The sequence below is a fragment of the Neophocaena asiaeorientalis genome, unplaced genomic scaffold, assembly GCF_003031525.2.
Source record: "Neophocaena asiaeorientalis asiaeorientalis breed wild unplaced genomic scaffold, Neophocaena_asiaeorientalis_V1.1 scaffold118, whole genome shotgun sequence".
Lineage (NCBI taxonomy): Eukaryota > Metazoa > Chordata > Mammalia > Artiodactyla > Phocoenidae > Neophocaena > Neophocaena asiaeorientalis.
In genome coordinates, this window is record NW_020175528.1 from 10,399,484 (window position 1) to 10,424,349 (window position 24,866).

The 24,866-nt window shown below is 46.2% G+C and overlaps 1 protein-coding gene across 2 annotated transcripts in view; it reads right to left on the minus strand.

The window, feature by feature from the left end:
• Positions 1-8,324: 8,324 nt before the first annotated feature.
• The window catches only part of CLRN1 (clarin 1), a 37,914-nt gene continuing 21,372 nt past the window's right edge, over positions 8,325-24,866 (minus strand). The window contains exons 2-4 of one of the 2 annotated variants that reach the window (XM_024769136.1): positions 23,046-23,225; positions 21,964-21,997; positions 8,325-8,595 (exon numbers count right to left, since the gene is read on the minus strand). In XM_024769136.1, the coding sequence (XP_024624904.1) occupies positions 8,325-8,595; positions 21,964-21,997; positions 23,046-23,225 (485 nt within the window). The remainder of the gene's footprint in view (positions 8,596-21,963; positions 21,998-23,045; positions 23,226-24,866) is intronic. The other variant, XM_024769137.1, reaches the window with a different exon arrangement.

Here is a 24,866-nt window from a genome sequence, read left to right on the forward strand (position 1 = left end):
GCCCCAACCTTACAGAACTGGCGAGAGCAAGAGTTTGGGCTTAAACCAAGTCTCTTTCCTGTTTCAGCAAGCTGGTTCAATTTGAATTTACTTACTGAGAAGAGAGTCTGTATTTTAGTGGCAGCGTAATTTCAGTGATTTTAGGAAACTGATTTAAGTTCTAAGAGCAGGGGCCAACGCCTTGTACGTCTTTCCTGTAGGGCATGTGGTTGAAGCTTAATCAATACCTTGCGAGTCATTTGATTCATTCACTAGAATCGGTACCAGCATCTTCTCTGGAGTGTTGTAGGCAGTCATTGACAAAAGATTGGGCAGATGTGGCAGTACAGTAGACCTTATATCTCAACGTCACCACCCCCTCCAAAATGAAGGCGTGAAAGCCCTGGTAGATTTATGGTTAGACAGAAACCAAGGGGAAGGGTACATGCAAGACGGTAGGGAGGGGATTGAGTTTAGGGACTTCAGTAAAGATTAGAAGCAGTCAGGTCTCTGGGACAGAAAGAAGGGTTGAAAATTGGCCATTATCATTTGACAAAAATTTATCGAGTGCTTAGCACACATCAGGCATTGTTCTAGGGATTCAGCAGTGGATGAAACAGAATTGATTTATGGAGAAAGCATTTTGAGGATTGGGTTATATTTTATTTACATCTTTCCTTAAGCCCTTGCAGTCCCAGGATGATGGAAAGACTTGGATCTGTAAAATGTATATCCCAGCTTGTTCAAAAAAACTTATAGCAACTTCTAAAGTAGTATGCAATTCATGAAGATATCATAAAATAGAAGTAGAAGTAATAGGTAGAAGTAAATTTCAAAAAATTTAAAAATCGTTAGAAGCCGAATCCAGCCAGGAATAAGGCTAGTTACTAGGACACAACATGTATCTTCGAAATCCTAGATGCCACAAGTGAGCCACAGATGCTGCTTTAGGCTTTTCGGTGACTGAACAACTTGGGGGTTTGGGGGGGTGGTGATACCACCATTGAAACAACCAACCAACCATGGTTCTTTGGAAGAAGAACAACAAATCCTAATACCAAGACCGGAAGGAAATTCCTTTGAGAATCCTCCAAAAAACAGGACGCTCTGTGGATGTGCTATGAGCCTATATCACAAGCCAAAGGCCACTCAGGTGAGGCTGGGAGAGCTCTCACCTTGAACCCAATGGCCAGGGCTTCGTGGCTTCACATGGCATCTCCTGCAACAAGGGGGGGGCAAGCGTGCCCATTGTGCGTCAGGCCCTGCCGCTTTCTTCAGCAGACATTAAACACACGGGAAAGCATGGCTATTGATCCTGCATGTGTTTCATGAGATAAAGAACTTTAATGTGATTCACAGAATAGCTGGAAGCAAGGCAGGAGGAAGATAAGAAGGCTTGAAGTGAGCTTCTTGCAGAGAAATGTGGGTTTGTAAACATGATCAGAACAATCTCCGCTCAGGCCCTCTGGCTCACCTGGCTCATTACGTGCATGTGGGTTTGGCCATAGATGTGCTATGGAGTGGGTGAAGAAGGCCAGAGAAAGGATGGGAAAAGGCTGTCACGTTAGAGTAGAATGAATACATCTAGAAATGAAACTGCTTTGCCTTTTCCATAGAAATCATCTAGAGAGCCCCTCCCCCTCCCCCCTTTTAAGGAAGCACTTACTGTTCGGTCAGCTGGGATATCTGTGAATGAGATACACAGAGAAAAAGTGAAGCTGTGTCTCCACGTCTTTCTCCCAATGTATCTCCATGTCTTTCTCCCTCTGATGTTAGAAAACAATAAAATGGGAAAGAAATTGTGAAGGAAGTTTGATCAGTCATTACAAGGCAAGAAATGACACTAAAAGGTAACAAGGAATAAAGATTAATGTATGGGATGCAGAATCACATAACCGACCGTGATGGGTAGTTTTGGGGTACCTGCCAAACTCATATCCTCTTCTAGGAGACCTCCCCTCACACACACACACACACACACACACACACACACACACACACTCATCCTCTGGGCCCAGCCCCTCCCTGCCTCTGTGACTCATCTCTCTCTTTCTTCAGTTGCGTGGAGTAAGGATGGGCACGTGACCAAGGGCATCTGGTGCAGAGGCTGGGCTGCATCATTCTGATACTCATTCTCTCTCTCTCTCTCTCTCCCCCTCCTTCCCTCCCTCCCCCACTCCCTCTCACTCATTGGTTCTGGATCTTGGGGATAATGTAGATCCTGCAGATAATGTAGAGCTGGACTTTTCCCCCTCATGTTTTGAAAAACAAAGAAAGCTGGTATGCAGAGAGAGAGGAAAGTGAATTAGAGGTACAGGGAGAAACGGGCCAGAGGCATGTGGCCTTAGACACACACACACACACACACATAAATACACACAGAGGAGAGTGTAGGAGAGAAGAGAAGGGAGGGGAAGGGCAACCTTGGTCCTACTGGCTTTCCACGAGATCTGCCTCTCCCTGGGGCCATCCTCGTGTACTAGTGTGATGGAGATGGTTAAGATGTTTTAAGTGGTGTTTTTTTTCTATATTAAATAGTCACTGACCAAGATATTAAGTGAAATAGGAAGTTTTCTTTCTTTTGGGGTAAAGAATAGAGGATTAATTGATATAGCATAAATATACTTTATGTATTTATATATTTATGAATTTTAAAAAGGAAATAGCATATTTGTGCAGGTGGGAGGACAGTTGTGAAGTTTGCTAGAAAGTGGAAAAAAAAAAAAACGTGAAGGAAAGAGCTCCCAGTTCTTTTTTTTTTAAATTGAAGTATAGTTGATTTACAATGTCATGTTAGTTTCAGGTATACAGCACAGTGATGCAGTTTTATGTATATATATATATGTATTCTTTTTTAAATTCCTTTCCCTTGTAGGTTATTACAAAATACTGAGGATAGTTTCCAGTGCTGAACAGTAGGTCCTTGTTGCCAGTTTCATGTTAACGTGTGTGTGTTGGGTGGAGGGTGAAATATTTCACGGGTTCTATTTGCTTTTCTGCTTTCCTATGTCAGTTTCACTTCTTCACCTGTATTCCAGATACCTCTGCCCAGTCCAGGTAGCTACACATAAACTTTGGGGAGAAGGGGGTGACGATGGTGGACTTAAAAACTGATGTTAAGTTCAGTAGTCACTAATTTAGGTGTGAAACAGAGTCAGATACATTCTTGAAGAAAAAGTTTGCTTTTGTCTCCAAACTAGCTAGAAAATTCCTAGGGCTGGGGATGGGCAGGAGGGGGAGAGGTACACCTAGATTAAACCTAGAATCTCTGCTAGACTAAGTACCATCTTTTTCCAGCACCAGAGAATGTTGGGGAAATGAAGGCAGTGCCTGGGTGTCACCCTCATTGCCGTCCAGGTGAAGTCAGCTGACAACAGGGAGAGGGTTTCCCATCAGTGTCCTTGCAGGAAGGACTCTGCTCAGGGCCCCGAGGCTTCACTCAGGACTCGTCTGACCCAGAACTGTGGAAATATACCTCCTCCAAATGCCCTGACCCCTCAGGAGGGGGAAGTAAGGGCAAGTGGTACTGTGGAAAGGAAAATGGCTGCCTGCCTAGGCACGACCCAGGTGACAGTCCAAACCTGGGCAGTGATGGAAGCTTCCCCCCTCCCTCCTGGCTCTTTCAGATACATTAAAAAAACCTTCCTTGGCATGATTTAATTAATTTCACAGTTCTTACAATATTTTGTGAAAAATGAAACTCTAGGATAATTGTTGATTTGGGGGGGGCGGATTTATGTAGTTAAGGAATCGCATGTGATTAGGTGGAGCTTTTACTGCACGAATTTTAAAGCTCTGTCTTTAATAATAAATTGAAGCTTTAAAAAGGAAATAAGGATATCGACAGATATTCTTCTCTGCTCTCAACCACAGATCAAGAAAGAATGTTTTTCTGACTCTACATTTCCTCCCCCCATCTTCAATGCCTTACACGCAGCTAGATCCACTGTAGATGCAAGATAAAACCTTTCTGAATGAACGAAAAGGGGTTTATTAATCGTCCTTTGGAAAGAATCCTGAAGGATACCAGAAAAAGCAAAAGTATTTTATTTACTCGTTAGATATTTATGCAGAAAATTCACTCTCTGGTCTTCATTTCGGAGGTGGGGAGTGATGAGTAATGTGGCCAGAGGGCCATGGCTTTGCGGAGGACGAAGGCGTAGGGAGCCACTCAGTGGTGGTGGTAGAGGGTGTACCTGGCCTCAGGCTGTATCTCAAGGGACTTAAAGAGCTTCTCACTGTCATGAAGCAGAACTTTCCTGGAGAGCAGGGCTTTGTTGGCGAGGCTAAGTAGTAACAACCACCCAAACTCAGCGGCTCTACAGAAAGTTTATTTACCACTCTTGTCATGCTCCAGGGCAGGTCACGAAGACTGCCTCTGCTTTGTAGCCTCGCCACTTGGATCCCATGACCTCCAAGCCTGCAGTGCCAGGGGAAGGCAGAGCTGGAGCATCGCACGGGAGGGTCTTCAGGACCAGCCCCGAAAATGGCCTGGGTCACTTGAGCCTGTATCCCATCAATCCAGACTCACTCCCATGGCCCCAGCTGCAAAGGAGCTGGGAAACGTGCCTTAACTGTGTTCCTAAGAGGAACGGGGTGGGGAGTGCATAGCAGTGTCTGCCACAGAGGGCCAGTGGGGAGGGGGTGACAGCCAAAGATCAGGGAGAAGGGAGCACCTATGTGGGAGCAGATGAGTGTCTACCCCAGCTTCTCCTGGGGTGTCTGGCGGGAATGTGCATCAAACATGGTCCTTCCCCACGTGAAGGCCATACTCTTCCTTTTCCTTGGCTAAATGAAAGGATGGCAATTTAAGTGCAATTAGTGAGCTGGGCCATGTTAGAATGCATACCTGTGAATTAGATGTGATACCCTTTTTTGCACTAGGTAAAGTTCCATGACAAACTGGAACCTGAGGAGGCTGTAACGACAGGGCGAGCGGCTTGTGTGCCCTGAGACTGTGTGTCTCTGTTGGGGCATGGGCTTGAATTGCTTGAGGGTCCAGACACCTTCTCTGTGCTCCCCCTTACAAACCAGACTGGAGGAGAGAGGGAACAGAGGCTAGATCAGGAGCCCCTGAGACTCTCCCCCTCCTGCAGGATTGGATTGCTGGCCCACAGGGAGAAGAGAACTTGTGCCGAGGGAGGGACACACCCAGCTTGCGACTCATCCTGTTCTTTGCGAGTGAGTCGAAGTCCCTCCAACCAAGACTCTAGTAAAGAGATATTACCCTTTAAGACATGTGCCTTTTAAAAAATGATTGAAGTGTTGTTGATTTACAATACTGTGTGCCTTTTAATTGTTGGGTGGCTTTCAGAGCACCATAGCTATTCCCCAGGGTCTCTACCGCCATTGTGTGAGACTGTCCTGTAGGACCCACAGGGGACACTTTCTGGAGGTTTCTGACAGGGTCATCCAGTTGGCCTTGGGCTCCTTCGGACTTTCCAAACAGGCCAGTGAGTCCCAGCTCTGGGCATGACACGGCAGGTGTGTCTGGTTATCTAAGGGGGTACGGGGGAATCACAAAGTCTGTAAATCAAAGTGTAAGTTTATTGAGTTTGCATTTTTATCAGCAAGAGGGGGTTTTCCTGAGTGGGAATCTTATCCTGGAAGCCAGGGCCCCAGGCCTGCCCAGCCTTTCTCTCTGTCCTTTAGCTTCAAGGAACAGGTACCTCTTCTCTAAATTGACCGACACTGCTCTGTCCCTTGTCACTTGGAGGAGGGGGCTAATCTGTTGAAGCAGACATCTGCCCTGAGCCATGAACGACTGCCATGAGCCATGATGAAGGGGGTTGAGAATGGGCGGACCACCAGATCACACCCCGAGCACCCAAATAGCACAGGCTCCTAACATCTAAATAGAAGGGGTCAGGGGCAGCAAGGCAGTTAGAAAAACAGGGCTGATGGCTTGGGACTGGTCTTGAAGCAGCATTTCGCTAAACCATCACCCTTTTTACTTATACTGGGTCTTGTTGGAAGGGGAAAGGTTGAGGAAAATTGAGAGAGGTTAAGCTCTCTGCTCCCCAGCCTCTCCCTGGCCAGTTGTTTGGGTTTCCATTAGGTACATGACTGGGACAGTACCCACTGTAATGGCAGGCTAGTGTATTCCTCCTAGCTGGTGCATCCTGGCACTGCCGCCGGTGTGGACCCCTCCTCCCTCCACCAGAGCTGAGACGGGCAGACCTCCCCATCTCACCTCTCTCCCTGCAAATGGGCCTCCAGAGAGGAGAGGCGTTGCCCCAGGGTTGTGTGCTGTGTGAGTCACCAGCCAAAGTGATCAACCTTGAATGCTTGCCAAGTGACATGAGGGCAGCTGCGCTGAAGGAGTAGACGGGACCTCCAGAGCACAAGACGTGTAAACTGTAAAGTGAGCACAGAGGGAAGGTACCCTCCTGTTCCGTGTCCACTCCCAGCTCTGCCCCAAAGGACCCAGCTTTCACAGCTTCTTGCCATTCTCTCCCACAGCACAATAAGCACTGATGTTCTGGGGGCTGAGGGTGTGTACGGACACCGGGAAAGGAGCCCCCAACCGTGGTGTTGTGTTTGCCGCCCTGCAGCCACCAGGCGGCCCCAAGTCCCAGAGGGAATGTGAGACAGTGGCTGCCACCTGGGGTGGGAGGTCGGACACAGTGCGATGATTGTTTTCCCAGGGCCTCTGATCCCCACAGAGAACATCCTGGCCATATCCCTCTTGGGAGGGTTACTCTCAGGCCATGTGTCACAAATGTTTCATCTGAGAGAAGAGAAGGGGACAGCTTAAGTGCTGTCCTCTGAGGGCCCAGGTTGCATCTTCTTGTATTTTTGTGTTCCACCCAGTTTGCGGGGGTCAGCAGTCCTCCTCTACTTCCCATCAGGAAGATTGTTAGTTTGCCTATTAGGTTGTCACTGAGGTTTCAGTTGCCGCTCTGAGTTATCTCTGTTTACAGAACAGAGAACAACCAGGGAGTTGTTTTCTAAAGAAGAAAGCTTCGTGTTAGAAGTTTTTCAAAACTCTGAGAAGAGAGAGAGGGATCCAGTGGGACTCTGGGGACTTCCAGGGCCTCAGGCCAGTTACCCTTGGCGGTGAAGTTCCTTGTGCTTTCCTGCTCACTCCTAGAGGAGCTGCTCTGAAGAAGCAGACGGGACCACGAGATGCGTCTGTATTTAACTGTTTCGTGAAGACTTCCAGAACTAGGCTCCACTAGCCCGTTACTGAAATAAGCATCCCCTTCATCACTAGACTGACTTGTAGTCTTCTAGAAATTCTCCAGATATATTTCCTGAATGAAGGTAGAGAGACTAACGTCTGGAAACGAAGGGAGTGTTCTGATGTCAGCCTGTGGGTTGCAGGTCACCATCAGAGCAAGTTAATTCTCAGGTAAACAGACAGTTGTTTTTTCTTGTAGCTCGTTCCCAAAGAGAAAAAAGTATTTTTTAAAACCAGCACTTTCAAAACCTCTTGTGTGGCGGCTGAGTACCGAGCAGCTGTGGTGAGGGGCCTGGCGGTGTGTTCTCTGTCATTCTCTGCCTCTTCCTGAGCGCTTTCTCAAGGGCAGCAGGTGGAGGATAGAGGAACGGTCAGTTCTAGGCTCACTTGCGGCCTTTGGTTAGAGGCAGATCAATTTCATGGGTAATTCAGGAAAAAAAAATTGACTTGAGTCATGCTTTTGTGACAGACCAAAACCCAAGATGACAGTGATATCGCTGTAATCCCAGAATGTAATATAATTTCATAATTGGGAATTAGTGCTTGAAAACACTAAAAACTTAGAAGCAACAGCCCCAATGAGTCATTTTGCATCAAGTTTACTAGGAAGAATCATTTCTCACGATTCCTCAGTGGTCCCAGCAATTACGTCTGTTGAAAGTACTGTGTTTCTTCTATTTTCCTCTTAGAAGTTTATACATTTTGACCAATAGGCATGGATAGTAAGAGTGTGCTTTAAATGACTTTAAAAAAGTGCATTGATACACTTTATCAAGGCTCATTTAATGCACTATCGTTTTAGGAAAATGATTCCAGCTCTGTTTTCTGGTACCTGTGGCAACAAATGTGTAGATATATCAGAAATAGTATTTGTTTGTATTAAAATATATTCCCCATGCCTTCCAATTCCTACCTGATGGAGCAGGCATTTTGCACTCTGGTGTGGATACGGAGTACCAATTTGTCCATTCTAGTCAACTGTCTTGACTACCCAGGCGAAGCAATTTCTCACCAGGTTAAACAACCTTCCAAAGCCTTCTTTCTGCTCCCCTTACTTCCTGGCCTGTATCCTTAGTACGTAGTTTGTAAACATTATCACAGAGGGTTTGGTACTTTAATTTGTGCATCTAAAAGGTTGGACAAAATTAACCATGTTTGCCCTTCAGTACATTAGATCTGCAGCTACGTTAGTTGTCTCTGTGTCTTTAGATTTTGCAAAAGGGAACTGAAATCCAGCAAATCGTATTAGAAGCCCATTCAAAAAGTGAACAAAAAAGCAAATGAAAACCACCCAGAACGACGTGGTGTATTTTTCACTTTGCGTTTTGTAGGCATAAGTCCCTTCTTTATAGTTTGCAATTTTTTCTGAGAGGCGGTGGATTTTCACTTCAGAGGCAAACAGTATCATGACAAGACAGCCGCAGGAGCCTGCAAGAGAAAGAACAAACAGCATGTCGGGACAAATATTTCCTGATTGTAAGGGACAGGAAAGAGGGTTTGTGTGCAAACTAAGGAAAGCCTTTTCCCGTCATCCTCATTTGCATTCTCCTGCAAAACTATATTTCAAATTTGTAATCGCGAGCCTGGTTCTCCAACCGATGGCTGGTAGTGCCTGGGTTACGGTTCTGCGTGAGAAGACTTTCGGGGGTGGTGTGGGTAGAATCAAGCTGATCTTACAAAGACTGGGAGACGTTCCACTTTGCGTGAGGAGAAGGCTGAATTGCTGGGCACCTCAAAAGCACAGTGGTGGAGTCAGGCTATAAAGCAGCAGCCACCGCTATGGTGTGGCTTCAAAAGAACAATTTCTCTGTACTTCACAGGTCATGCAGAAAAAATGGCAGTCATCCAGCCCCCTTGTGAAAGGGCTGAGGGTTTCCTTCAGAAGGCTTTCATGGCTTCTCCCCCTCCTCGGGCTCCCACCTGGCCACAGCTGCCCAGATGTGTCCCTGAGCAAAGGCAGCCATGGATAAGGTGTCAAGGCAGAGAGTATCTGTTCTCCTTGTTTGTAATAGAACTCAGGATTTTTACCTGGGCACGTGGCTGACTTGAATGAGGGCTACATTGGTTGAGGGGGGCTGGGATGTAGGGGCCGGAAAGTTTCCTTGAAGTGTGCAGTGTTAGGGGCCTGCACTCTCTTTCCCCTGTCCTCCTTCCTGTAGCTGAAATATGGATGCAATGGCTGGAGCACCAGCAGACGTTTTGGACAAGGTGGCCTTAGAAATGGAAGCCATATATTATGGAAGAACAGGAAGGGAGGAATTTTGGATATCAGACACTGGGAGCCACCAGTGTCTTCAGTGGACTTTAACCTCTAGATTTTTGTGTGAGAGAATAATAAACATGTATTTTTTTAACCCATTATTATTTAATTAATTAATTTATTTTCGGCTGTGTTGGGTCTTCGTTGCTGCGCATGCGGGCTTTCTCTAGTTGGGCGAGCGGGGGCTACTCTTCGTTGTGGTGCGCGGGCTTCTCATTGCGGTGGCTTCTCTTGTTGCGGAGCACAGGGTCCAGGTGTGCGGGCTTCAGTAGTTGTGGCACGTGGGCTCAGTAGTTGTGGCTTGTGGGCTCTAGACCTCAGGCTCAGTAGATGTGGCGCACGGGCTGAGTTGCTCCGCAGCATGTGGGATCTTCCCAGGCCAGGGCTCGAACCCGTGTCCCTTATATTGGCAGGCAGATTCTTAACCACTGCACCACCAGGGAAGCCCTATTATTATTATTATTTTCCCCTTATTTATCACTCATTGGTAACCTAATCTAATCTTAAGTGGTGTGGCTGTGGCCTGGATGAGATCTCTGCAGGACAGGAGCACGTCATATTGAGTGGTGCCTGGAAACTCTAATAGTCCCTCTCCCGTGAGGATGGAGAATGAGAGCCCCCCAGATGGGTGGATGGCACAGGGGCAGAAGAGTCAGGGGCATCAAGGAGAGCTGGGGCTCCCAGGGCTCCCACAGCTACATCTGCATCCTAGGGCATCACAGTGGGGTGCTAGTTAACAGGAAACTTGCTGAGACGGTTTTCAGACTTTGGTCAAACCAATTTGGGTTCAAACCCTGATTCTGCAAGTAGCTATGTGAAAGTAGTCAATTTTAACCTCCAAGCCTCCATTTCTTTGTCTATAAAATGTGGACAATAAAGATGATTCAAGATTAACACTTGGTATTAGATCACTAACTGGTAGCTGTCCCTCTGGTTTTTATGTATTTTTTCATCTTGCAAGTCTTCGTTCCACCACACGCCAAAAAACCCCTGAGTCCATCATATAGGCCACGCCAGAGAACGTACTGATACTATAGCGCCTCGTTCTTCCACATGCTCTCCCATTAGGTTTATGACTCCTTGAGGAGGGGTAAGTGCTTTTGCCTTCAATTACAGTCAATTCAAATGCCCTGGGAGCAGCAACATAGTGGCTTAAGTTCCCATTCATTAATTCACTCATTCATGTATTCCATGAGACTTATTACGGGCCAAGCATGGGAATAGTGGTGGAGATTTCAACATTAAAGAAAATGCAGATGGTTTCTGCTGTAACAGAGAGTATAATCGGGCAGGGAACTCAGATAAAACAGTTGTAAACCAATTGCAGTGGGTGTCATAGTAAGGGAGGTGCAGGTAGCTCTTACTGAGTAGGTGGGCAGCATCCTAGAAGGTCCTTTGGAAGTAGTTGTAGGAAAAGTTAGCAAAGTGAGGTTGGGCCGTGTGGGGAGAACGCTCCAGACATGAGGTGCTACCATGCAAATGATGTTCCCATTCCTTTTCCGAAGGCTGGGTGTGGGTTGGTAAGATGGGGGTGGGGTTGGTTTGGGGGTGAGGAGGAAAGGTGAAATTCTATTTCTTCTGTGAGAATTTCACCTGGGACCGGCTCCCACCACCATCATACATCCCCAAGTAATTAAGTGATATAATTTTCTTGAAACTTCACTTCCCACCAGCCTTGGAGAATATTCCTTTGTAAAAATTGTCAGCCTATTTTTGTATTCTGAGCTTAAAACCAGAGCTCTCCCCTGGCAATACTGTATTATTCCTTTATTGTTGGATCCAACAAAAAGGCTGAGATGCTGTTTTCTCTTTATCTTTTATTTGAAAATTGTGGAGAAAATGCCATTGCTTTTACCATAAGAACCTCTTTGTGTGAGGAGATGGTGAATTTCAGACAGAAGCGAAACACTGTATTTCCCTGGTGCTTGAAAGGAAAATTCAAGCTCGGTTTTCTTTTTCAAGTTGTTAAATATTTTAAAGGTACTGCTTTGTTAAGGAGAAGGCATCACACTGAGACTGCATTTCAAATTCTTAAAGTAAAAGTTGCTTGGGTATCTAAGACCCATAGCCCTTTACTGGAGCTAATACTTCAAGCATGCAAGCTCCCCAAACACGATATAGTTGTTAAGAGGATGGTCTGAGATTCTGCTCTTGGAGTCTGGGGTGTTCCGTGAGGTCAACTTGGTCATTTCAGAGTCAGAGCATGGAAACCCAGCCTGAGTCTCTGCCAACCCCTCAGCGACGCTAGGACACGCGGAGGGAAACAACTCAGTGTGAATTTAGGATATTTTTGCCTCTCTCTGTCCCTGGCTCTAAAGGAAATGTGGGACCACCAATACCTATTTATGGATTATGGACCAAAAGATACCCAAGAAGGGGCTTCCCTGGTGGCGCAGTGGTTGAGAGTCCACCTGCCGATGCAGGGGACGCGGGTTCGTGCCCTGGTCCGGGAAGATCCCACATGCGGCGGGGCGTCTGGGCCCGTGAGCCATGGCCGCTGAGCCTGCGCGTCCGGAGCCTGTGCTCCGCAACGGGAGAGGCCACAACAGTGAGAGGCCCGCGTACCGCTAAAAAAAAAAAAAAAAAAAATACCCAGGAAGAGTTTCTGTTTGTGGCCTGGCTGCTGGGGACATGAAGAGAGGTGTGTAAGGGATGTGAGTGGTGGTGGGAACAGGGCTCAGCACGTTTTCCAGTCTGGCCCTTCGCTTCCAGCAAGGGGGCTCCTGCTATGGGTCCCACATTTAGAGGGTCCTGCTCTCTCTCCTGTTGACACCCCTCCCCATTGGAGGAATGCTTGATGTCAGTGGGATGGGGCCATCTGGAGTCCCTGGCCACATGCCAGATGGTACCCCTGGGACCCAGGAATTTCCTCCACAAACAGCCCTGAGCACGCTTCCTGGGCTGGCACGAGCATCTTCCCTGGGTCCATTTATACAGGGGTGGATTTTGTGGCTTCTGCTGTACAGGCCTGAGGGTGGCCAAGGAACAGCTGTTTGGGGGGCATGGTCAGAGCCCGGATATGCGGTGGAGTGTTCACACACTTATGCTCGAGGCCCTTTACGGCGTGGATGGAACCAGCCACGGGAAGAGAGACGAATAGACAGGGCTCGGCCCTCCTCTCATCACCACATCAGGTGCAGAATTCCCAGGGCTCAAGAAGTCTAAATCTGAATCTGGCCTCCAGGTCCAGGTCCTAGAGAGACGTGTGTCAAGGGTGAAGGATAAACGTGTTTCACTGAATAGTCTATTAGCTTATACCTTTTAAATGATGAGACACGTGGTATGTGGGCTTTCATTCGTGCTCTTGCCCAAGGGTTAGGATCAAGCCTGCATGCTTCCTCCCAGTTACCCGTGTCCCCCAAGAGCCCAAACTCAGCTGGGGCCATTTGGACAGATTTCCCCCTTGTCTGTCTATCTGACCAGCACTGCTGCAGCTCATAAGAAAGGTTAAAGTTTACACCAGATTTAGGGAAACCTGACAAGCCTTGCTCAAGCTAGAATTTGGAATATAACCAGGCATACGAGGTTTTGCAGCCGGGTGTCTTACTCAAAGACGAGCCATTTTCCTTTCACGTGTTTGATTTCCCCACCATCTGGCTGGTACCGTAGTGTTTTGTTTTGTTTTTTTCCCTTCTCCTTTTAATGACTTTGATTACTGAGTTAATTTCTGACCGAATAGGAGAGCTGAGTTATAGGGCTGTCACACCATGAATTATCAGTCAATTAACAAACATGTGTTATGTACTAGACACTACACACTCAGGGCTCTCCTCTGGCAGCCGAGACTACAGAATCGGTCACCTCTCCCCTCCAGTCCCTTACAATATAGGGAATGAAGCTCACAGCCAACAAGAAAGCTGCTTCTTTATCCCTCGGTGACCCCCGAGAGTGACTATACTTTATGGGTGGGAAGATCCTGCCAGGGTCCATGGGAGTCTAGGGTACCATGGGTTTCAGTAGACATGTGTTCTCAAAGGTGAAAAACACCTTTGAAACTTTCTCCTATTATCACTAAGATTACATCTGGGAAATAGTAAATTAGAATTTCTATTCCATTTAAAGTAATGGTCAAGATTTCCAGAAAGCTAACATGTCATCTTTAAACTCTCTTAGAGATGATGAGTGGAAGCAAGATTTGCCCCTCCTAAATATTACCACTTCAACAGATTGATTATTTTGAATTAAAGTTACTTAAGAAACAACTAGTGCAAGAAGGATACTCTGACCTTCCTCTGTCTCCCTGAAATCAGGAAATAAATTTCCCATATGAAGCGTACCCTCCCTGCACCTGGAGGGTAGAAGGCATCCTTAACACCAGAGATAGGGAATTCAGGGCCGAGATGGCTGTATAAACAAACCTTGCTACTTCGTCACTAATTTACTACCCCAAGCCCAAACTACTTTGGTCAGTTTTTTACAAATTTATTGTTTCTTTGTCTGAAAGGTATAAACGCGGGCTGCTTGGGTCAGTTCTTTGAGTCTCATATTTTATGAGCTCCTGTACGTATGAAACGAAATTTGTTCTCATCCTGTTAACCTGTCTTATGTCAATTTAATTATGAGGCAGCCAAAGAACCTGGAAGGGAAGAGTGAAAACTTTTACTCCCCTACAATGACAACTGTTAGAGGCATTCCATTTCCTCTACAGAATGATAAGTTGAAGATTTCCTTCTTTAAGGAGTCTTGAGAGATGATACATGGGGTTGAAAAAGCCACTTCAGGTGTAAGTGCTAATTTTCTGTGAAATTATGTAATCTCACTAGAAAGTCAGTTATTATTGGTGAGATCTCCAGCAATGATTTCTTCCCCAAATGGAAGCTGCTCCAGTTCCAAACTGCTTTAGAGACCAATGGCTACCATCTAGACTAGTAAAGCAAGCTAATATCTAAGAGTAGATTTTGAGGTCATAATGGAGAGGAATTTGGTCATGTATTTCCAAGGAGCAGGTGAGGAGGAAGTTATAACACCAGCTGGGTTCAGCTTTTCCCCTTCCTCTGTGATATAATGTCTTCTGTAATGGAGAGTTGAAGAGCCCATATCTAACTTAAGTTTTACAGATGTCATGTTAGTGAGAAGAGTGATTCATGCAAAGATCTTTTTCTCATTTGAACTGATTTTCAGAAAAGGAGACTGTCATGTGTTACTAGAAAATATGTAGAGCTGCTTCTGTTTTATTCATTTACCAACAAACACTTATTGGATGCTGACTGAACTATTCTGGGCACTGGGGATACAGCACTGAATGAAGCAGACAAAAATCCCTATCTTCATGGAGCTCTCAGTGGTAGAGAGCGTGGAGAGAGAGGCTATAACAACATAAGTAATTCCATTCTGTAGTTTATCAGAGTGTGATGTGTACTAAGGAGAATAAAATAAAGCAGGGAAGAGGGATGGCCTGAGGAAGATGACACTTTAGTGCCTCTTGAAGAAGTCGGGGGTGAGAAGGTAGGTATTGGAGGGGAAGAGCATTTCAAGCTGAGGGAACAGAGAGTGCAAAGGGAACCAGGGGATTTGAGCAGAGAGAAGAAGAGAACGAGGCAGAGGGGAGTAAGAGGTGAGGTATGTGTGCGGGTTTCTAGGGTGGGCACAGCAAGTGCTGCTTTGGTGGTCGTAGCAAGGACTTGGGTTGTGACTCTAAATGAAACAGAGGGGAGACACTTGGTGCATGTTCTGAACAGGACAGGAGTCTCTTTGCAGTTGTGACAGGACAAGATTGAGCATCTCCTTGCACCAGATCACGCACGGCCGGGCCCCGTGCAAAGTGAGTTAAACAGTCCTTCCGTCGCGTCCTTGCCGTGAATGACCTGAACGCAATCCCGTCACTACGGTTCTGCCCCTTCAGATGCTGCCCTGTATCTCAAAACAAAATTCCTTGTCCGTTGACCATCACGGGCTGGCTAATATTACTTCTCTTCCTTCTGTGGCCTCCTTCCAAAGTTTATGCTGAGAAACTAGTCTTTTTGTTGCTGACTTTTCCTACCACCAATCCTATCCTTCCTCAGGCTCTGTGGCTTTAACGCCCAGGTGTCCCTGGATCTTTCTCGGACTCTGAACAACAGCTCCTCCATAAGGACTGAAGTGGAACTAAGTTGCAGATGGTTTTTCTCTAACAGTTGCAGAATAATATGCCCTAGACTTATTACAGAGGCCAGGGTATGATTAATACTGAAACTGGTACATGACGCGAAGCCTCCTTCTAGTCCTGTGCTGCTCTTTATTTTCCTGTCTTCTTGTTTTACGTATGGCTGAGCTTATTTATGTTCCATGCCACGGCTGTAATTTTCGTAATTAATTATGTCCACCTTAGGAGTATCCCCTTTTTAAAGAAAGGCAGTTGTTTTCTTTGTTTGCCTTGATTGGTGTAACTCAAACACGATGCTACATGTAAGACAAGGCATAATAAATACGCTTTGCAATAAGTCCACATTTCGGTGGTTTTCATCACCTCTAAAAGGCCTGAACCAATACATCTCATAGCATCCTCAGGGAATATTCCCTGAACTGCCCAGGATGTCCCACTGAGGATCCATGGCAAGTCTTCCGCATAACCTGCTCTCTTAGATGCATATGTGGGTTAGACTCTCTATCATCAATTGGGAACCTTCTCAAATGGAATGTGTAAAAGGCATGTATCAGTGCTCCAGTGTGACCTCTCAATCTTGCGGCCTCTGCCGTTGTGGAGCACAGGCTGCGGACGCGCAGGCTCAGCGGCCATGGCTCACGGGCCCAGCTGCGGAAACCCGCGTCCCCTGCATCGGCAGGCGGACTCTCAACCACTGCGCCACCAGGGAAGCCCTGTTTATCTGTCTCATATCTAGTTGTCAGTATCTGCTGATCCCAGACTCCTAATTTATCCCTTCCCCACCCCCTTCCCCCTTTGGTAACCATAAATTTTTTTTCTATTGTTGGCCTGCACTCTTGAAACATCCCCCTCTTGTAGCCTCTGGGACACCACGTCTCCTGATTTCCCTTCTTCCTCTCCAGACACGCCTAGTCAGTGTCCTTTGCTGCCTCCTTCTCCTCTTTCTTCTCAACCCCAAAATTAACTGATGATGTTATTCAGGGATTGGTCCTAGGCCAATTTTTCTCTATCTACATTCTCTTCCTAGATGATCTCACCCATGTTCATTGCTTTGAGTGATATCCATATCCTGACAACTCTTAAATTTATGTTTTTTGTCTAGACCTCTTCTCTGAGCTCCAGACTCATATATCTGACTGTCTACTTGAAATGTCCTCTTGAACATCTCATAGGATCTCAAACTTGACATGCCCTAAATGGAACACTTGATTTCTAATGCTAAGCTCCTCTCCCCACTTCTTTTTTGCCCTAAACTCTAAGCTTGTTCCTCCCCTGTCTTATTCAGCTGGGTTAATGCCACCACTGTCTACTAATTGCTTAAGCTACCTACAAAACATTTTGGATCTACTTTCAAAATGCTTTTAGAATACATTCATCTCTCTCCATCTCCAATGCAATAGCCTAGTCTTTCACCAGACATTTCTTAAAAGGGAAATCAGTTGGACTTCCCTGGTGGTGCAGTGGTTAAGAATCCGCCTGCCAATGCAGGGGACACGGGTTCAAGCCCTGGTCCGGGAAGATCCCACATGCCAGGGAGCAACGAAGCCCATGTGCCATAACTACTGAGCTTGCGCTCTAGAGCCTGAGAGCCACAACTACTGAGCCCACGTTCCACAACTACTGAAACCCACGCGCCTAGAGCCCGTGCTCCACAACAAGAGAAGCCACAGCAATGAGAAGCCCGTGCACCACAACGAAGAGCAGACCCCGTTCGCCGCAACTAGAGAAAGCCCACGCGCAGTAACAAAGACCCAATGCAGCCCAAAATAAATAAATTTATAAAAAATTAAAAGGTAAATCAGCTATCAGACAGCTTCTTAAGGACTTTCAGAAGTGTCTCATTGCAATTAGAATCCATTCTGAAAGACTTGCCGTGGCTTTTGAGGTCTGACGTTAACTGACGTCAACTGATCTAATTTTTTTTTTTTTGGCCATTTTCCCCTCACTGCCTGTTCTCTAGCCACATGGGCCTTCTTTCAGTGTCTACAACAAGCTGGCCTCTTTCCCTAGCATCCTCATGTGTGTTTTTTCCTCTCCTTGGGAAGTTCTCCGAGGATCCTTAGCTCTTTTGTATCTTTAGAACTCAGCTACCTGGAGTAGCCTTTGCCGACCACCATATCAAGACCCGATCTTCCCTTCCCTTCATTCTCTATCATGACAGCCTGTTCATCACCATTATTGTGATCTTTAATTCCCTATGTAAACTTCTGTTGACTCTCCCACTAGATTTTAGCCTCCACGAAGGCAGGACTGTGTGCCTGATGGGTTGTGGTAACACCAGTACCTCTCATAATGGCTGCTATGTGGTGGCACTCAGTCAGCGTTTGTTGAATAAATGAAATGAGTGCACCTGTATCAGTGGTTCTTGACACTGGTCACACATCAGAATTATTACCTACGAAACCTTAAAAAAAAAAGAAAAAAGACCAGTGCCCAGTCTCTACCCCCAGAGACTCCAATTTGTGATGTGGGACCAGCATCCGTATTTTTGGAACTTACTTCTGGTGATTCTAATGCATGGTCCGGGAAGAGAATCACTGTCCAAAATGAACCATGGGAGATCATTAAGATATTACTAAAATCCTAACTCAGGGAAAGACTTCTCAGGCCTGGGTTATGATTGACAAGATGAGAAAGAGCAAATTAACTGACTTGGGTGGGTTTCATGGAACAATGATAGTGGGAAGAAAAGTTACATGAAGAAGGCTGAGGAATGTGAACCAGACTGAAGGCCGTGAGAAGTAGAAGAGGCACTTTTCTGGTCCAGGAGGGCAACAGGATATTGGGCTGCAATGGTGACAAACCGTTGCTGACCTCATCCAGAAGTTGGCGCCCTTTTTCCTTTTCTCCCCCTGAGGTCTGGCTTGCAGTGCATCAGGGAACTCAAGGAGATGCCCACAGCATTGTTATTCTAGGCAGCAAGCAAGGTCCCAGACAGACAAGCCGGAAGAGCTCCTTTCCCTTCCCTTCCCCCCCAAGGAGGATGCCAAGCCTGGGGGTCCCATCCAGCAGGGAGGTAGACAGCTGAAGAGAGAGCCCTGGTGTGACATCAGCACAAGGAAAGGTGGCATCTTGGGGAACCCAGGGCTGAGTAGGAGGAGAAGAAGAAAAGGGAGGAAGGAGTTTTTGTCTGCTGGCTATGAGGGAGGCCGCCGGGGTAGAGAAACAGGGAAGGAAACTCAGCAGAAGAGAGCTGCCCCAGGGGAAGGAGGTCTCTAGTGAAGTGTGACTCCCACGGGCATTAAGGGACCCCCCCCCAATACAGGCTCTGGCCTCTGAGTGTGTGATTCATTGCCTCACATTCCGAGTGTTTGTGATAAGGGCCGTGAAATCCCCACCTTTCCACGAGTGGAGTTTAAAGCTGGGGTCTCTGGGAATATTACAACCTTCGATAAACTTTCCCAAGCCTCCAGGGGCTTATGGGTACTATACGTAGATCAAAGGGAATGAAGTAGTTAGTCTGTGATTCAAGAGTGACCTGTTACCTCTAGAGGTCACAAACTGTCAGTCCATCTGACCTTCAAACACGTTTCGTTGTCAGGCACAGATTTTTAAAAATTGTTGAAAATTCTAGTTTTTAAAAATAATAATTTTTTAAAAATTGTTGAAAATTCTGGTTTTTAAAAATAAGAATTCTTATTTTAAAAATAAGAATGTTAGGGCTTCCCTGGTGGCACAGTGGTTGAGAGTCCGCCTGCCGGTGCAGGGGACACGGGTTCGTGCCCCGGTCCAGGAAGATCCCACATGCCGCGGAGCGGCTGGGCGCGTGAGCCATGGCCGCTGAGCCTGCGCGTCCGGAGCCTGTGCTCCACACGGGAGAGGCCACAACAGTGAGAGGCCCGCGTACCACAAAAAAAAAAAAAAAAAAAAAAAAACAGGTAATCTGGAAACACTAGGCCTTTATCCTCTGTAAGACGCAGATCTGGAGCTGGCTCCTTTTTTCCTTTCTCCCTCTCTCTTCCTTCCCTCGTCCACAAACCTTTATTGAGCACCTGCTTTTGCAACAAGTTCAAGGATAAATACAGTACAGTGTGAGCCCAGGGCCTGTGTTCCCGCATATATTTCTGTGCTCAGGTTTTCTCTGCACTAGACTTGGCCAAAAGCCGAGATAAGATCTGGAACTTGGATTAAAGTCTGCATTCTCTGAGTCATCCTGCTTTTCAAATACCGTTAGTTTGGTCGTCCCTTAGAACGGTCAGATAATTTGTCTTCCAAATGGGCTGTTCTCAGTTTCATTCAGAAGCCAGAGTGTGAGATGGCTGTGCCACTTAATAAACTGTTGTGTCTTGGCATCAAACCAGCTCTCTTCTTTCCTGTGCTTTGTGATGCTGGGTGCAGACTCCCCCCACTCTGGTTCTGCCTTGTCACCTGCCCCAGTCCTACCAACAGGGAGGATACCAGGGCAGGGGAGGAAGGTCTGGCTGGCCTTGCCACGGGGTAGCACTTCTCTGGGCCTCAGCTGAGGAGTTCCCAAGCCCTTTCCACATTGCCAGAGCCGCCTGCTGGTGTCACATGACAGTGCCACCTCCTCAGAGGTCTGAGACCCAGTGCCCCGAGGCCTCTCCTTAAGCCTCTAGGTTCTGGTAACACTAAACACTTCCCTGGGTTCCCCAGCCCTAGGGCTGGCCACTGCTTTGCGACATTGCCATCTCTGAGTTACCTCAGCGTCTCCTTGTTTTTCAGTCCTCCAACGTCTATTTAATCAACTCCCTGTAGCCCTGGTTCTCAAACCTGAACTTGCATCAGAATTACCTGCAGGGCTTGGTAAAGTACAGATGGCTGGGCCCTACTCGAGAGTTTCTGATTCAGGCGGTCTGGGGTGAAGCTGGAGAATTTGCTTTTCTATCAAGATCCCAGGTGATGCAGATGCTCTGGTCTGGGGACTCCACTTGAAGAGCCACGGCTGAACATTATATTCTCTCTGTTAAAATAGTGTGTATCCTGGGGCTTCCCCGGTGGCGCAGTGGTTAAGAATCCGCCTGCCAATGCAGGGGACACGGGTTCGAGCCCTGGTCCGGGAAGATCCCACATGCCGCGGGGCAACTGGGCCCGTGAGCCACAACTACTGAGCCTGCGCATCTGGAGGCTGCGCTCCACAACGAGAGGCCGCGACAGTGAGAGGCCCGCGCACCGCGATGAAGAGTGGGCCCTGCTCGCCGCAACTAGCGAAAGCCCTCGCATAGAAACGAAGACCCAACACAGCCAAAAATAAATAAATAAATAAAATTAAAAAAAAAAAAAAATAGTGTGTATCCTATTGTCTAGTTGGTCCCTGGTTGCTTCAAGGGCCTTCACTAAAACGGCACACCACCCAGATCCTCCAGTTTGGTTTGCTGTCGTGGGTGGGGTGAAGTAATCCCAATACCCACTTCTAACCTGAGCTTCCCTTGAGATTGAACCACTACCTCTGTCTGTCTGTGTGTACCCTGTACTCGCGTTCTAGCTCCTCTGCCCTGATTGCAAAGCTCTTGGCCTTCCTTTACATTATTCTGTTCCATCTCTTTGGATCTTGTCCCACCGCCTCTGCAGGTCTACTCTGCTAATTCCGTCCCATTCGCATTCTGTGCTGTTTAAGTGACTGGCTTAACATCTCCTTCTGGGCTTGCTTTCGCAAGTCAGTGAATACGTACTGAATCGTTTACTGTGTGCAGAGGCCCATGCTGGATGCTTTCCCTAGCGATCCAAAGATGAGAAGGACTTAGACACTGTCGTCATAGGGTAATCATTTCTGCACAATTGAAACTGTATTATTTGCTTGTGAAAAATATGGAGAAAATATTAGCAGAACCTCCGCTAGAGAGAGAACTATTTTGGTTGGGTAAATAATTTGAATAGCAAGATGTAGATGGCGGAAGACCCCAAGAGGTTGAGACAGGCTGAGACCTGGGCCCCTTTGTCTCCTCGAACGAAAGAATACAAAGAAACTACAAGGGACTAAAAATCACTGCACGCATGTGCATGTGGGGCAAATTATGAACAGTAAGATACAAAAAGGTCAAAGTGCAGCTGCCACTTCTGAGTTGCGGGGAGCAAAAGCGGGGTACTGCGCGGGATCCCTGCACACAGCACCACCAAGGGGGTGAGCAGACCACCCGTCACCCCTCCAGCCTGACCCACCGATCTGCTCCCAGCCTCACCCCATTTAAGGAAGCGGCTCCCCCACCTCAGCGAGCAAGCTAGGGTACCTGTTACTTGGTGTTACTCCCTTGTGCTTCAGCACAAGTCCCAGTAAAGCCTTGCCTGAATTCCGCATTTCACCAGTTTCTATTGAACCCAGGTTGGTAACAGAGGGTGCTCAAGTGATCATGAATAGAGGCTCATATACTGCTTTCTAAGACAAGGGAGCACCCGTTAACTACAAGGCTTTGTTTGATAGAGAGGGAGCTATGCGAGTTTGTGGCTGGAGTTGAATTGTGCGGGGAGAAGGGAGCCGTGTCAAGAGAGGGAAGGGGCCTGGTGGCCTGGGGGCTGGGGGCTGGCAGCCAAAGGGCAGCTGCAGAGAAGCAGAGAGTCTGATATGGATCTTCAATACACTGTTTGCTGGTGTGAGTTATATTCTCTCTCATCTCTCCATGAAATCACTAATACAATTACTTGCTTCCCGGGGATATGACAAGGCATCGAGTCTTTTTTGCAAGTTTGGAGTGGGGTGAAATCAGAGACCTCCCACTGAAGGATGGTGCATATGAGTTATGTAGACGCTTTCGATTTTCTCATCTCTTTCTCTTTCTTGTAAATATATCCTAAGCACCCTGTGGCACTGACCGGGTTTTATATTGTTTCCCATCAGCCCTAGTTACTGAGTAGGACGTGTTTATTAATGAACTAATTTTGGGGTTTAGGGTTTTCTCCTTGCCCAGATACACCTACTTAGGCTACACAAAGACCCTATAGGCCTGAATATGGCAACTCATGTGTGGGTGGAACACTGGCTCTTTACTCTTTTTTCATGGCCTTTATTTATTCTTCTGATTAGGAATAAATAAATGCACATTACTGAATGTTTGGAAATAGTAAAAAGTATGAGAAAAAATGAAAATCACCCGTAATTTTACTGCTCAGAGATAACTACTACCAACAGAATACACTCTCTTTCTCTCTCTCTCTCTATGTGTGTGTGTGTGTGTGTGTATATATATATATATATATATGTATTTATGTATATATATGTAGGCTATATATATGGAGAGTCTATATACAATATATGTATATATTCTCCATATTTATATATAAAATCAAATTAGGTTCATGTTTATAACATCTTATATACGGCTTTTTTCACTTTTTGATACAAGCACTTGTTCTTTTGATTTCGTCTTCTTCAAAAATATAGTTCAATGCCATCTAGTCAAATAGATCACCATAATGAATTTATTGAATTCCCTATTGTTGGATAATTATAGTTATCGCCACTCTTTGCTCTCATAGACAGTGCCACCATGGACATCCACATATATGTACTGTCACTTTACATTTGGGTAGCTCTGTCTTTTGCACATTGAAAAGCGCATTTGTCTTCAGAGGTAAAATTCTGTACTCACCGGAAATGAAGCTCAAGAGATACAACCCCAGTGGACCATGCAGGGTTTCAAAGGGCTTGCCGAAAGCATTGTACATGAAGAAGGCCGTCCCCACCAGGGTTAAAACGATAAGGATCGTGGAGAAAAGAATGACATTGACGTGGATACTCACTGGGATGGCTTTGAGCAAATCTGGGAAAACTGAAGATAAAACAAAGATTAGGGGAAATTTCATCAGCGGTCATCTGCAAGTGTAGTTTTAAAAAATTAAATCCCTCTTTTTTTTAACTTCAAAAATCACTAAAATCCTTCAGATGAATACATTCTCACTAATTTACAAGGGATTTACAAAAAGGTTTAAACATGGGATTATTTTATAGAACTCACCAGTAAAAACTAGCAAAGGGGGAGATTTGAGGGATTTTTTTTTTTTTTTGCCCTCGCTCATATGTAATTACTTAAATAAATAAGTGCTGGCTTTATAATCAAAATCTATACATTTTGATGACCAAACTTTTAATGACATTTCTCATTAGTCTTTAAAAAAAAAAGGTCTATCTTGTAATGACATTTTCAGGACTGGGGGAGTTCAAACATCAGGAGGTTTCTATATTTCCTTTGCTACAAAAACAAAAATTGTTTCTTGTCCACACAGATTAAAGAATGGGGTATTTTCAGTCAACTTCAATATTTTGATGTAGCACAAGCTGTGGGAAAATAATTTCTGGTGATACAAGAAATATTTTCCATTTAGAAAACATGCCAAATCTATTTCTAGATTTTGTGTTCAGGGCAAGTTTTTCCTGTTTGCAGAGGAAATGAAATACTTTATAAATGTAGGATCTCTCTTATCTGGTGGGTCATCAGCATGCTTAGCATCAGTGAATCTGGAAAAACCAAACTGGAGAAGTTCAGTTTAGTCCATTTTAGTTTCCCAGACTTTATTTATTGAGCACCTACTGTGTGCCAGACACTGTTCTAGGCGCTGGAAATAGAGCCATAAAATAAGATAGACAAGGTCCCTGTTGTCTTATGGAGTTTATATAACCTAATGGGAGTTGATAGACAAATAACAGGTAAACAAATGAATGTGACAGTTGATTGCCAAAGAAGGCCACCATCAATTCCTTTCCTCCGTTTACATACGTGTCACTTCTGCTTTAAGAGGTAGAATTTATTCCTCAATCCCCTTGAACCTGGGCTGGCTTATGACTGCTTTGACCATTTGAATATGGCAGCAGAAATACATTGTGCCACTTTCAGGCCTGGCTTATAAGAGGACCAACCATTTCCACTTCTTTCCTCTTGGAGACTTGAGCTGCCATGCAGGAAGTCCAGTTCTCTGCTGGAAACGGAGGCCACCCAGAGGAGCACCGGGGCACCAGACAAGGGAGGGAAGAACCTTAGACATCCAGCCCAGAAAAGCCTCCAGATGACTCCAACCCCAGCTGCTGTTTAACTGCAACAGGGAAAGTCCCAATCAAGAACTGCCCAGCTGAACTGGTAAATTTCTGTTTCAAGCCCCTGAGTTTTGAGCGGCTATTACCCACTGATAACAAGACACTTTCAGATTGTGATAATGCTGTGGAGAAAGAAAACAGGGTGATGGGATTTTGAGTGACTGGATGAGTGGATGGGGGTGGTCAGGAAGGTGACACCTGAGCTGACACCTGAATGTTGAGAAGGAAGTGCCTGTATAAAGGTCTGGGGCAGAGCGTTTCAAGGAAGAGGAACACAGCTGAGGCAGCAGTGTGCCGGTGTGGGCCACGGTTCCTGGTGAATGAGGTGGAGGAAGAAGTGGGTTTCTGTAGGCTGGGATCAGATTCTTGGCACCTGCTAGGT